The 14,662-nt window shown below is 37.1% G+C and overlaps 1 protein-coding gene across 2 annotated transcripts in view; it reads left to right on the plus strand.

Moving 5' to 3' along the window:
* Positions 1–12,384, plus strand: part of nudt14 (nudix (nucleoside diphosphate linked moiety X)-type motif 14) — a 58,971-nt gene extending 46,587 nt beyond the window's left edge. For both annotated transcript variants that reach the window (XM_051645483.1, XM_051645485.1), the window contains 2 exons: positions 310–613; positions 8,353–12,384. In XM_051645483.1, coding sequence (XP_051501443.1) covers positions 310–613; positions 8,353–8,602 — 554 coding nt within the window. In that variant the 3' untranslated portion in view covers positions 8,603–12,384. The remainder of the gene's footprint in view (positions 1–309; positions 614–8,352) is intronic.
* The last annotated feature ends 2,278 nt before the right edge of the window (positions 12,385–14,662 follow it).

Here is a 14,662-nt window from a genome sequence, read left to right on the forward strand (position 1 = left end):
AACTACTCTGTACATGCATGCGTTTCCATTTTACAGCCCTCACATACGTATGAATGGCAGGGAATGGAGCGCAAAGTGTTGTGTGACTGCACCATAAGACTATGTGTTCCAGAACATATAAATATGATTGCCTACATGATCTGACATAGTATATGTTGAGGCCTTGCAAAGACAGTACTGTATGTTTGAGACCTCATCAATCAAAATGGGTGTTCTCTCAGATGTTTCCTAATTTATCATTTGCTAAAGTCTTCTTACAATTTACATATAGTGACATATTATGAAGTGACAAATCTTGCCACTCCACAGCCGTATACATGAGTGAATGGGAGCGGAGCAAACCTAAGCCCCTGCAGCTGGCCGAGGAAGGGTCTTCAGAAGCTACACCACCAGAACCAAAAGTCCCAGAAGAGGACCAAGCAGGTGAGACGAGCGAAGAGACGTCAAGCAACGCTAACCAGCCTCCTGCTTCGGCGGGCGTGACCTTCGAGCTGTGTGCAGGCTTGGTGGACAAACCCGACCTCTCTCTGGAGGAGATAGCCAGGCAGGAAGTACTGGAAGAATGCGGCTATGATGTGCCAGCCACAAAGCTGAGAAGGATCACGTCATACAGGTGAGTACCCACGTAAACATTCAGTAATGTTTCAGAACTTATGCTAAGTTCACGCTTTCACACATCACATGAACAGCCTTAAATTCCTTTCACACATACAGCCTTGAATTAAACAATATTTTTTTCATTTAATGGTCTTGTGTGACCAATCGTTGAAGTGCCGGAAAAATAAAATCAACTCCAGTCGCTAGTTTAAAGAGCTGCAGCATTACCAGAAAAGATATGTATTGATACTATAGGTAAACAAATCCTTAAAATTCACAGTTCATTCTAGTATAAGTTTAGTATGCTCTAATGTAAGAAGTCTGCTGTTAAATAGTTTGAATCAATCTCAAAAATTTAAAGGCACTGATTAACAGTGTTAAATAAGTTTTAGTTAGCAATTACTCTACTGAGGTTACTTGTAGGCCTAAGTAATGCAGTAGAAGAAATCTATTAGCATGATGTAGCTAGTTAACTAGCTGACTACCCTGCTAAAATAAACAGCTTAAACCAACCTAGCTGGTTTTAGCTGTTATGCCAGCCTGGTCTGGTTTGCTGGTTTTAGATGGCTTTTGGGCACTTTTCAGCTGGTTACTCTGGGAGCTTTAATGGATAGTTCACCCAAAAATGAAAATTCTCTCATCATTTTCTCACCCTTATGCCATCCCAGATGTGTATGACTTACTTTCTTCTGCTGAACACAAATGAAGATTTTTAGAAGAATATTTCAGGTCTGTTGGTGAACAGTGGCCAGAACTTTGAAGGTCCAAAAAGCATATAAAGGCAGCATAAAAGTAATCCATAAGTCTCCAGTGGTTAAATCCATATCTTCAGAAGTAATATGATAGGTTTGGGTGAGAAACAGAACAGAATGTTTAAGTCCTTTTTTTTACCATAATTTCTAACTTCTGCCCAGTAGATGGTGATATGCACAAAGAATGTTATTTGCCTAAAACAAAAGAAGAAGAATGTAAAAGTCAAAGTGGAGAATTTATAGTCAAAAAGTCCAAATATTGATCTGTTTCTTACCCACACCTATCATATCACTTCAGAAGACATGAATTAAACCACTGGAGTTGTATGGATTACTTTTACGCTGCCTTTATATGCTTCTTGGACCTTCAAAGTTTTCATCACCATTTACATGCATTGTATGGACCTACAGAGCTGAGATATTCTTCAAGAAATCTTTGTTTGTGTTCAGCAGAAACAAGAAAGTCAAACACACCATGGATGGCATAAGAGTGTGTTAATGATGAGAGAATTTTCATTTTTGGGTGAACTATCCATCAGCTGAAGACCAGCTTGGTCCGGCTGGCAGACCAGCTAGACCGGTTTAAACTTTGTAAAACACGCAAACCATCTTAGGCTGGTTTATGATGGTTTTTATTTCAGCAGTAAAGAAAAGTTATTTAAATAAATGAATGGTTTAATGTCATTTCTTGCAAATGACATCAAAGATTTAACAGATTTTAGTGGTGACATTAAGTATGAAACATTGCAAGCTGTTTTTTGTGTGAATAACAGATGTGAAAAAAGTTAATCAAGCAATTTACCAGGTTTCAAGTGTGAAAGTGGCTAATAATAACACAAGCAGCATCATCACTGATACAATACTGATAATGACAAGAAGTCTTGAGGTTTATACAGTTTTATTTATTTTATATATTAGGGATTGCAGTGAAAGAAAATCCATAGATTACAATAAATGTTTTTACTTTTAGAAAAATAAACCTTAACCTGGTTATATACATTTGTCTGGTAATATGCACTCTGTCTGACTGACATACTTTTTTATCTTAACAGATTCTTGTCTCCCAATTTAATATTTAACCTTCACAGTAATCCTCCATAATTACCAGCCCTAGAGTAAAGAAACTCAGATAAAGAATTCAGGGGTTAAATGTGTCCCAATCTCATCTATAAAGAAAGAAGAAACCATGCTGCATTATTCTCTTATCAGTCTTCAGTGTGGAGATCATCGTAAATCTCTACCATCTCACACCTGCCAGAGTCCGTGTGAGCATGCAACATCTGCTTATTGCTGTTTATTGTGACCTGTACAACTGCCATCTCTGATTCGCTAAGAGTCACAAACCACCCAAATGCACATACACAGACACAGCGAGACACACCTGCTTAGTGTGCCATCAGAAGCACCTGTGGGCCTCATGCTGCACCTGCTGCTTTTATGGGATGGTTAGGGACATTAAGGAATGCAGAGTGAGTGGATGGCCTAATTCTAGTTGCTTGTGTTAAACTGTGGAAAAGATCTTTCCTTTTCTACATTTATTACAGTACTGTGTATGGTAGAGAGAAGGCGCAGAGTAGAGGAGGATTCGCTAACAATCTCAACCAGATATTGCTTTTATGTGGCCTTTATGTGATTTTTGGAGCTTCAAAGGTATGGTCACCATTCACTTGCATTGTATGGACCTACAGAGCTGAGATATTCTTCTGAAAATCTGGGATGGCATGAGGGTGAGTAAATGATGAGAGAATATTCATTTTTGGTTAGCTATCCCTTTAAACCTGTATTGCAAAAATGTGGAAAAAGGCCCTACATTTTTAGTATTTTTGTAGTGTTTTCTAGTTAAATCATCTAAATATCCTTAAAACAAGACATTTACTTGAGGAGCAAAATGATAAGATATTAAGTCTTATTTCCAGAAAAATCTAACAAAATTTAGTGAAAAGTAAAGTTTTTCCCCCTCTTTTAAGTTTATTTTTCTTACCCCATTGGCAATTTTATTTTAATCTTTAAACATAACTCTATTACATTTTGTTAGATTACACTGAAAACAAGACAATATCTTATGTCTTTTTGTTTCCTCAAGTAAATATATCTTGTTTCAGGATTTTTGCAGTGTTGGTAGCATTTGTATTGCTAAACTACCAAAATGTTTATTTCTCTCTCTCTCTCTCTGAAAGATTGCTGAATTCTGTCTTTTTGTGTTGAAAACACTATAAAACAGAAATTTTCAACCCTCAAAAGATTGAAGACCATATCTTCTGGCCCCTATAAGTGCCTTAGAAGGACTTCAGTTGTTGTTCATTTGTCATATCTTGTCTTTGCTCTTCATGAGTGTGGTTCAACATAGACCCCATATTTCAGGGGTCAGCAACCTTTTTGACAGTTTGAGTGAAAAGGCGTGAATGGCTTGCACGCGCTGCACGAGTCTGTTTGTATACTGCAGTCTCGTCACAGTTTAACTTTTTGTTTAGTCTCGCATTCAGCTCATGAAAACACATTGTGTGATCATGAGGAAGGATTACATCAAGATGTAGATTGGAGTGCAGGTGCAGAATTTATATAAATAAAATAGTCTAGCTCTCTTGCTGGCGTGCCAGTGATTACCTCTCCACATGCCAATTCTGGCACCCGTGCCATAGGTTGCCGAAACCTGCCATATTTAATTGGTGACAGATACATTAGAGTCCAGGAGATTATTTTGAAATTCAGACTCTTAGATGGAAAGTAGTGTTTTGCAATGCATTGTGGTTAGTTTAAACTCATCCTAAAAATTGTCTGATTGTTGTGGTTTGTTCCATTTTTACCCCCTCAGGCAATCATCCATCACTTAGGTATTAGGGCCTTGTAATTTTCTTCCATATTTTATTAGCTCTTTTCACAAATTTGTTTCAGAATAATTGGGCTAAAAAATACTAGGGAAAGGAGGGGCTTATGGAAGCTTTCCATCTATGTAATGTGCTCTCGGTGTCAGGGAGATCTCCAAGGTGATATCTCCATGACAGGGTCTCAGATGAAGTAACGCCTCAGTGGCACATACCAGATGCTGCTATGTTGTTGCCCATTAAGGTATGAAAGGACTTTCTCATGCCTGCTGGTCCTAACAGTAGAACCCCTTGCCCTCGCCCTCATGTTGTTCCAAGGACATATGGCTTTGTTTATGCAGAACACAAAAGGAAAACCAGTTCATGAATATTCCAGCCCATCTTCAATACAATGGCAGTTGATAATGACTCACTTAAAGCTTAAAAAGGTCTCAAAAGGATCATAAAAGTAGTACAATCTCATGTGTTTCCATGTGCGCATCATATTCCAAGTCTTAGGAAGACATGTGATAGGTTTCGGTAAGAAATAACCAATATATATATATATATATATATGTACACACTGGCAGCCGAAAGTTTGGAATAATGTACAGATTTTGCTGTTTCTGAAGGAAATTCGTACTTTAATTCACCAAAGTGGTATTCAGCTGATCACAAAGTATAGTCAGGACATTACTGATGTAAAAAAACAGCACCATCACTATTTGAAAAAAGTAATTTCTGATCAAATCTAGACAGGCCCCATTTCCAGCAGCCATCACTCCAACACCTTATCCTTGAGCAATCATGCTAAATTGCTAATTTGTTACTAGAAAATCACTTGCCATTATATCAAACACAGTTGAAAGCTATTTGGTTCATTAAATAAATCTTAACATTGTCTTTGTGTTTGTTTTTGAGTTGCCACAGTATGCAATCGACTGGCATGTCTTAAGGTCAATATTAGGTCAAAAATGGCAAAAAAAGAAACAGCTTTCTCTAGAAACTTGTCAGTCAATCATTGTTTTGAGGAATGAAGACTATACAATGCTTGAAATTGCCAAACAACTGAAGATTTCATACAAAGGTGTACACTACAGTCTTCAAAGACAAAGGACAACTGGCTCTAAAAAGGACAAAAAGAGATGTGGAAGGCCCAGATGTACAACTTAACAAGAGGATAAGTACATCAGAGTCTTTAGTTTGAGAAATAGATGTCGCACATGTCCTCAGCTGACAGCTTCATTGAATTCTACCCGCTCAACACCAGTTTCATGTACAACAGTAAGATTAAGACTCGGGGTGCAGGCCTTATGGGAAGAATTGCAAAGAAAATGCCACTTTTGAAACAGACAAACTAAAAGGTTAGAGTGGGCAAAGGAACACAGACATTGGACAACAGATAATTGGAAAAGAGTGTTATGGATCTTAACCCCATTGAGCTTTTGTGGGATCAGCTAGACTGTAAGGTGCGTGAGAAGTGCCCAACAAGACAGCCACATCTATGGCAAGTGCTACAGGAAGCATGGGGTGAAATGTCACCTGAGTATCTGGACAAACTGACAGCTAGAATGCCAAGGATCTGCAAAGCTGTCATTGCTGAACGTGGAGGAATTAATTTTTTTGTTGATTTTTTTTTCTCCCCTTTTCTCCCCAATTTGGTATGCCCAATTCCCAAATTCTCTAGGTCCTCATGGTGGCGTAGTGACTCGCCTCAATCCGGGTGGCGGAGGACAAATCTCAGTTGCCTCCACATCTGAGACAGTTACCACGGAGACCTAGCGCGTGTGGAGGCTCACGCTATTCTCCGCGGCATCCACACACAGCTCGCCACGTGCCCCACCGAGAGCGAGAACCACATTATAGCGACCACGAGGAGGTTAACCCAACATGACTCTACCCATCCTAGCAACTGGGCCAATTGGTTGCTTAGGAAGCTTGACTGGAGTCACTCAGCACGACATAGAGGATTTTTGATTAGAACTCTTTGAAGTAGTTTAAGTTCTGAATTTTTTTTTTTTTTTCAAATTGTAATAGTAATTTTTTCACGTTATAAATGTCTAGACTATACCTTGTGATCAGTTGAATGCCACTTTGGTGAATAAAAGTACCACTTTCCTTCCATAAGCAAAATCTATACATTATTCCAAACTTTTGGCCACTGTATGTGTGTGTGTGTGTATATATATATATATATATATATATATATATATATATATATATATATATATATATATATATATATATATATATATACACACACAGTGCATTCAGAAAGTATTCAGACCCTTTCATTGTTTCATACTTTATGTTGCGGCCTTATGCTAAAATGCTTTATTATTATTTTTCACATCAATCTACACTCCATCCCCATAATGACAAAGCAAAACCAGATTTTTGATATCTTTACAAATTTGTTAAAAAGAAAAACTGAAATATCACACTGACAAAATTATTATGACCCTCAACTCTGTACTTTGTTGAAGCACCTTTAGCAGCGATTACAGCTTCAAATCTTTTGGGTATGATGTGACAAGCTTTGCACACCTGGATTTGGGGATTTTTTGCCATTCTTCTCTGCAGATCCTCTCAAGCTCTGCAGGTTGGATGTGGACCATTGGTGGATAGCCATTTTTAGGTCACAGCCAAGACAACACAAGAGTGGCTTAGGGACAACTCTGTGAATGTCCTTGAGTGGCCCAGCCAGAGCCCAGACTTGAACCCAATTGAACATCTCTGGAGAGACCTGAAAATGTCTGTCCACCAACGGTCCCTATCCAACCTGACAGAGCTTGAGAGGATCTACAGAGAAGAATGGCAGAAAATCCCCAAATCCAGGTGTGCAAAGCTTGTCGCATCATACCCAAAAAGCCAGCACCAATATACCAATTAGTTGGTCCAACTTAAATGGCGGTGTAGGTAACAAGTACTTCAAACATTTAGAAGTTAAAGAAACTTGATCAAAGCAAACAAATCACCTGATTTTAAACAAATTTTGACAAAACAAAACATGAATTTTAAAGACCTTTCCATGACTTAAACAAATGTTTATGACTACTGGATAACATCCTTAAAGATATGAGTCGAAAACACATTTTTTAAATTCCCAGATATTTCCTGATTTTCCATGGTAGAGCCTAGCTTTATAGACTTACAATGGTAAAATGTAAGTTTCCATTTCACAAAGGTTCACAAAGTTTCCACAGATAATCCACTAAATAGACAATCATATGCAATTATTTTGTGCACACACACACACACACACACAAATGTTGTCAACTAGTAAGGTAAGGTCAATATATAATAATTTACAATCCGACATCCTGAATAAAATATTACATCAATAATTACATATCATATCTACCTACACCACCAAATTTGGCATTGTATGTGCTCACTGTTTAAAAATGTAAGTTGCTCTGACTTAAATGGCATCAAAGTTGACTTTATTGATTGTTTTAAGTAATCTAAACTTTTTCAACATTAGGTAGTTCAATCAACTTTTAAAGTTGAGTTTATCTGACTTAAGTTAAAGTTGAATTTTTTTGCAGTGTTGAATGACTAATGTTTACTCTTTGAAATGAAATGATTTCCTAGTAAGTAGTAATACTCTTTATTTGTCCCTTCACAGGGCAATTCCTGCAGCATCAACAATAAAATACAAAAAACTAACATAACACAAAACATCACAAACATGCATGAACCATAAAAACCCGGGTATTTACGTACTTCCATTTTCCTCATAACTTTAGGATGTCAGAAAAAAAAAAACAAAAAAACTTTCAAATAATTTCCTATTAAGTCAATAGGCAAACTGGAATGTTTAAGCATACAAATATGGTGGCGCAGTGGCTTCAATGTTATGACATCATCAGTAATGCTGTTCTATAATATAGATCAGTGGAACCAACGCCAATATTTTCATTAAAATCCTGACATTTGTTGTACGTCAATGAGTGTCTTGCGTGTTCTCATGTAAATACATTCCACTATGAACAAGCTTCTAACATAGCAGTTATAACTGTACAACAGACATCAAGATTTTCATTGAAAAATCACTGGAGATTTTGGGGGTTCATTCATAGCTGCAGTGTCTTGTGAAGGAGAATTGAGGCCTCCCCAGGTTTCTGCATTCTGGTTTTATTCTTTTTGCCATATCATAATCAAGTGGCCTGAGTCCTGTGTGCCTTCTGCCCCCACAGGTCAGGAGTTGGAGTAACTGGATCCAAGCAGACCATGTTCTACGCTGAGGTGTCCGAAGAGAATTGTGTTGGAGAGGGCGGGGGTAAACCTCAAGAGGGTGAATTGATTGAGGTGGTCAAAGTTCCCCTACATGAAGCAATGACCTTCGCCTTTGACGAGAGCATCCCGAAAACGATGGGTGTTATTTTCAGCTTCATGTGGTTCCACAGCAACATGTCGCCGAAATACAAGATCTCCACCAATGTGTAATGTAAAAGTTCCAAGCCATCCTTTGAAATACCAATCTTTATATACAGTACATTTTTATATATATTGTATTCAAAATAGTCACTAATAGTGTTGATTTTTTTCAGTTACACTTACACTTTTATCAGTTTGTTGTGGTTATAGCTATTGTTATATTTCAGATTCGGGTTAAGCAGCACTTACGTGTAGCTGCTAATGTGCTATCCACTTTCTATGGGAGCTGACACATCCCAATAGGTTGCCATAGAACTGAAGATGTTCATTGTGAGTTTGTTTGGTGTAATTGAATTCTTTGTTTTTACCATGTCAGAAATTTCAACCAGCCATTTGATGCATCTTTTTGAAACCACACCAAGGCCCTTTAAGACTTTGTAACAGTATTCTATTTCTCTCAAACTTTAGAGAGCAAGATTGAAAAGACCATGTTGATACCATCTCACTTCGGGAGTATTAAAGAGAAAGATCATTTACAGTTAAAGCTTTGTGGCCAGAAAGTGAGACCTCTAGACATTTTCCCACACATTTTGCAGACAGAATAATATTAATTTTGAAAAATAAAAAAGCAAGTAAAACAATAATAAAGCCACAATAATTAATGTGAGTATATGTGGATAATACACTGGCAGCTACCCAACTGAGAAAACTTGATAGCCATGCACTACTGTAAACAATCATTGAATCATTTCTTTACCAAGCAAAGAATATATATAAATAAAATAAGCTCTTGCAGTTTTCTCAGGTCAAAAGCTGACTTTGGGACATTCAGGGTCAGTGAAAATGCTGAAATATATTGAAGTATTTTTATTGCAGCTAAAGTTGTAGCTAAGTTGATTGTTTTGAGTGTGTTTTGCACTGAATTTATGGAATACATATTGTATAGTCCTAAAGAAGTACAAGTACCATGCTAGTCCTACAAGTCTAAAGCTGCTTTGCCATTATCATCATAACTATAACAATGTTCTGAAATCTTTCAGAACAACTTATAATATATACAGTATATATATATCAGGAGTGCATGAGCTTGCGAGGTTAAAAAAAAAAAACGGACATTCATATTTTCAAAAAATGATATAGTGTTAGAAAGGTTAGATTTTCTGGGCCTTCTAAAGCAGGGCTCTTCAACTACTTTCTTGTGGGGACAGATTATCCAGATGAAAACTTGGCGGGGGCCAAAACATTTTCCGCATTTATCTTAGCTAACACTTTCATCACAAGTAACATGTTACTTAAAAAAAATATTATAATAATACTGTGCATTTAGTCATATTAAAATTGTCACAGGGTATACTGTATATTGAATTATAATGTTTTAAGGTCTGGCCATAAATTCCTTCATAAGAACTGGCTGAAGAACAAACATGACTTGTACTCTTAACTAACAAATCATTTTTGATCATCTTTACTTAGAAAAAACGAAAAACTAAAAAAATAATTACATAATAATAATTTTATCATTTTAGGGCTATTGTTTGAAAATTATTAAAACTAATGAGAAACATTTAGACCTGCTAAAGCCCACACACAATATCAACCCACATTTGAAAATAATGTTCATATAAAAAATGTCATTTAAATTACATTTTTGGAGAAAAAAATTGATAAAATGTCTGTTCTTCCATTTTCTCTATACAGTATCAACCTATTCAGTAAGGAAAAATCAGTCCTGCAAATATTGTGAATTTGCACACAATAGCCAGTGCAGGAGCCAGATTTTTGTGTAGGTAATCATTGGCAAAAGAACAAACTGAGTTGATGCTGTTCGTGATTGAGAGGGCTGACTCAGCTGTATAGAACCAAATATTATCAGGATATTTGCAGGTTCATTTTCACATTGTCATATTTTTCCAAGCCCTATAGACCCTGAACAGATGAGACGTGATCGTTTGACACTTCAAGAATAGTGAATAAAAGCAAACTTTTCAGCACATTTCTTTGAACGTTCAGTTTTCCTAATCGATTGCTTTTGTTGCCTGAGATGTGCGTATGTGCTGACATCATTTCTGTCACATCTGTGGTGATAATTTTTTACAACTGTAGATTTGGCGCACTCCACACAACCAAGCAATTTTATATAAAGACAATTGACTGAAAAAGACGCTATCCAATGCTCACCTTAAACAATGTGATCCATGTTTAGTAAAGCAGTGTAACTAAACTATCGCCAGAAAAGCTAAAGCATGCACTTCGGTCCGCACAACTGATGACGGCTGAATGCTGTTGCACATGCCAATGAGCATTGTTAAACTCACCGCTGATTGCTGAGGCTCGTGTCTATGAATGCTGTTTCAGATGGCCAGACAGTTTGGCCAGAATTGGCCCGCAGGCCACCAGTTGACTAGCCTTGCTCTAAAGTCACAAGAACAAATACCTTGAATCCCATCCTTGGAGATAATTCTACTCAACTTACATGAATATAAACAATATACTCTCAATATCTTACTCCAATATTTGACTTGCAAACATTTTAAGATTATTGAATTTAGCTTTTGTTTTCCATCAACTGAACACAAACATTTTTTTTGCAGAAATCTTGAGCTCACCAAAAGCCTGAGTACACAGAAGCTTTCCGAATCAAATTCTTGCTCTATAGCAGTTCAGTTTTGATTCTCTTATGCGCAGAGCTCTTTCGCTGGTTTTCTTGTGGGCTTGATTATTAAGTGAAGGATGTTGTTATCAAAGATAATAACACACGTTATTTAGCATTTGTTAATAATCTGTCTTTGTTTCTATCATGACAATTATCACCAACACTTTAAATAAATGCAGTATTGTAAGCTGATTGAATCTTACTGTAAAACATTCCTTCTGTCCTGTCATTGCACTCTGTAGCCTATATTCTGTTGTGTTTGAGTGTTATAACTTATATTATCTATACATACGATAATTCACAAGTTACAATCGTCATATAATCGTAATAAAAAAGTATGTTGTGGAAAAGGACAAGCAGAATTTTTTTGGTCCAAAACAGAGGGGCTAGAGTGTGTTTTTAATCTTAAAGATTAAAGTTTCCTGCCAGACAGGAGTGGGTGGAAGACATTTGTAGGTAACTGATGATTTCTACACTTTTAATATTGTGATTGGTGGATTCAAGTGAACATTCTTCATTTAAAGAGTGCAAATGTGACATTTAGGAATTATGCATTGTTTTGAGGGCACTATTGAGCATTATTTCATATCGTAATTGCTCAGATATCGTTTCTCTTTTTCTTATAAAACTTTTCTAAAAAAAAAAATAAAAAAAAATAAAAACAAATAATGTTTCTGAACGTTGAACTTGTTTGAGGGTTTTTGGATGTTTATCTCAGGATAGGGCTTTTTTTCTTTGAAATGATGAAATATTGTTGATTTATTGTCATGTGCCACTGTTACTAATGCTTGACTTTCAGTATTTCAACAGAGGTGTTGTTCTAATCATGTCTTTTTATCTCTTATTTTTTAAACATTTGTATATTTGTTTTAATTTATGGCACCTTGTGCAAACATATATATTTCAAATATGTAATATATATACATTATATACAGTATATATATAAATTTTATATATATATATATATATATATATATATATATATATATATTCAGAAATGAAATATCGCATGTGCACTGTATTACATTTGATCTGCATTCAGTTGAAATTAATAAAAAAGTTTGATGACTAAGTCCATTGAGTCTCTACATTCATCTGTCAATTTCAGGCAGTGTTAGTCAAAAATCAACCTCACTAATCATTCTAATAAAGCAGTATTGTAAAGTTAAAAGTAAATGACTTGGTGGATTCCTGTAATTTGTATAAAATCTATTGTAGTAGTATGCTTTAATGGTATGACTTGATAAACAATAAATTCAAACAGTGAGAGGATATGTGTTGTGATGAGATGCTCTCCACTTGCCCACATGTCACTCTCTTTTGCCCTGTCCTTTCCCTATTCCCCAACCTTTTGGTTACAATCTGCCATCCATGTGCCAAACAACCATGATGTTTTTATTTAAGTTGAGGGACTATTCGCCAAGGCCTTCTCATCCCGAGATCTCTAGGGGTCAGAGAGAGCTCTTCGTTATGTAGCCATCACCAGAAGAGCTTTGAGAGGAGTTGAGTTGTTAAGGTAATGTTTGTTTTTGCCTGCTTTTTTTAGGCACATTGGTAATCATTAGACAGCCACACTGACGGATGTCCGGGGCGAGGGATTGTGGAGGAGGGACAGGTGGTTGGGTGAGGGGGTCACATATAATAGCATTAAGTAACTGAGTGCAACTACCATGACTTTGCTATAGCAACCGCACGCCTCACAACAAGGCACACAATGAGTGTGATCTGTGAGGCAGGGTAGAGGCGAAGACATGACAAGTGCGATTAAGCATGTTTTTTTATGCTTCTTGATTTACTTAAGGCTTATTGATGGCTTGTGCAATGTACATAGACTGAAGACATAATATAAAACAATTGTTATTTTGTCAGCTTGTACAATTTTTTTTATTTTGTCCTTTTATTGTAGCCCAGTAAGCGTAATAGACACATGAACCAGGAACCGTTCTGGAGAAAAGATGCTTAGATTGTTTTATAGTAAACCTTAGAGTATTAGCCTGTAAATAGAAATTCATATGGTGGGGGTGTGACAAATTTAGAATTAGGGATTGTTTACTACTACTATTGCATGTCCAGGTCATATTTAACACAAAATCAATGCAAAAAAAAATATTAAATTATATCTTGCATAAATAGAATAAGGCTTACATTTAGATTATTTGCATTGTCACATTATTGTCAGGACACTTAAGCATATTTTAACCCCCAGTTCTCATTACCATACCACATCTGGGAACTTTTACTTTTCCCATTGTTTTCAATGATGATTCTCTTTACCGTAAGTCTTTTTTTTCTTCTTTTTTTTTTTTTTTTTTTTTTTTTTTACCATGCAGTATTCAGTAAGTAGTAAGCTATTGCATTCCGAACATAGCCACTGTTTCTCAGTTGTGTTTCTTTAAAGGAATAGTTCACCCTAAAATGAGAATATGTTATTTACTCACCCCTATGTCATCTCTTTTTTCTGCGGAATACAAACTATTTTGATGGAGATATGATGTGAATATATACATTGATGAGACAAAACATTATGACCGCTCACAGCTGAAGCGAATAACGTTGATCATCTCCTAACAAAGCCACATGTCAATGTCTGGGTAGATTAGATGGTAAGTGAACAATCAGCTCTCCTTGTCAATGTTTTGAATAAAGGAGAAATGGGCAGGAGTAAAGACCTGAGCGACTTTGAAAAGGACCAAATTGTTATGGCCAGATGACTGGGTCAGAGCATCTCTGAAAGGCTTGTGGGGTGCTCCCGGTCAGCAGTGGCGAGTACCTACCGACAGTGGTCCAAGCAGGGACAAGCCGGCGACAGGGTGTTGGGCACCCAAGGTTCATCTATGCGCAAGGGCAACAAAGGCTATCCTGTCTGGTCCGAAATGTTGTATGAAAGAAGTTCTCAAGTCACAGAAAATTATAATGATGGTTGTGGGAGGAATGTGTTACAACACACAGTGCATCTCACCCTGTTGCATATGGGACTGCATAGCCACAGACCGCTCAGAGTGCCCATGATGACCCCTGTCCACCATCGAAAATGGTTACAATTCACACGCGAGCATCGGAACTGGACCTTGGATCAGTGGAAGAAAGTCTCCTGGTCCAATGAGTCCCATTTTCTTTTACATCACATGGATGGTTGTGTACGTGTGCGCCGTGTACCTGGGGAAGTGATGGCACCAGAATGCACTGTGGGAAGACGGCAAGCCGGTGGAGGGAGTGTGATGCTCTGGGCAATGTTCTGCTGGGAATCCCTAAACATCATTGCAGATCAGGTACACCCCTTCATGGCATTGGTATTCCTTGATGGCAGTGGCCTCTTTCAGCAGGATAATGCACCCTGCCACACTGCACACATTGTTCATGAATGGTTTGAAGAACATGATGAAGAGTTCAATGTGTTGCCCTGGCCTCCCCAGTTTCCAGATCTCAATTCGATTGAGCATCTGTGGGATGTGCTGGACCAACAAGTCCGATCCATG

The sequence above is a fragment of the Myxocyprinus asiaticus genome, chromosome 19 (assembly GCF_019703515.2).
Source record: "Myxocyprinus asiaticus isolate MX2 ecotype Aquarium Trade chromosome 19, UBuf_Myxa_2, whole genome shotgun sequence".
Lineage (NCBI taxonomy): Eukaryota > Metazoa > Chordata > Actinopteri > Cypriniformes > Catostomidae > Myxocyprinus > Myxocyprinus asiaticus.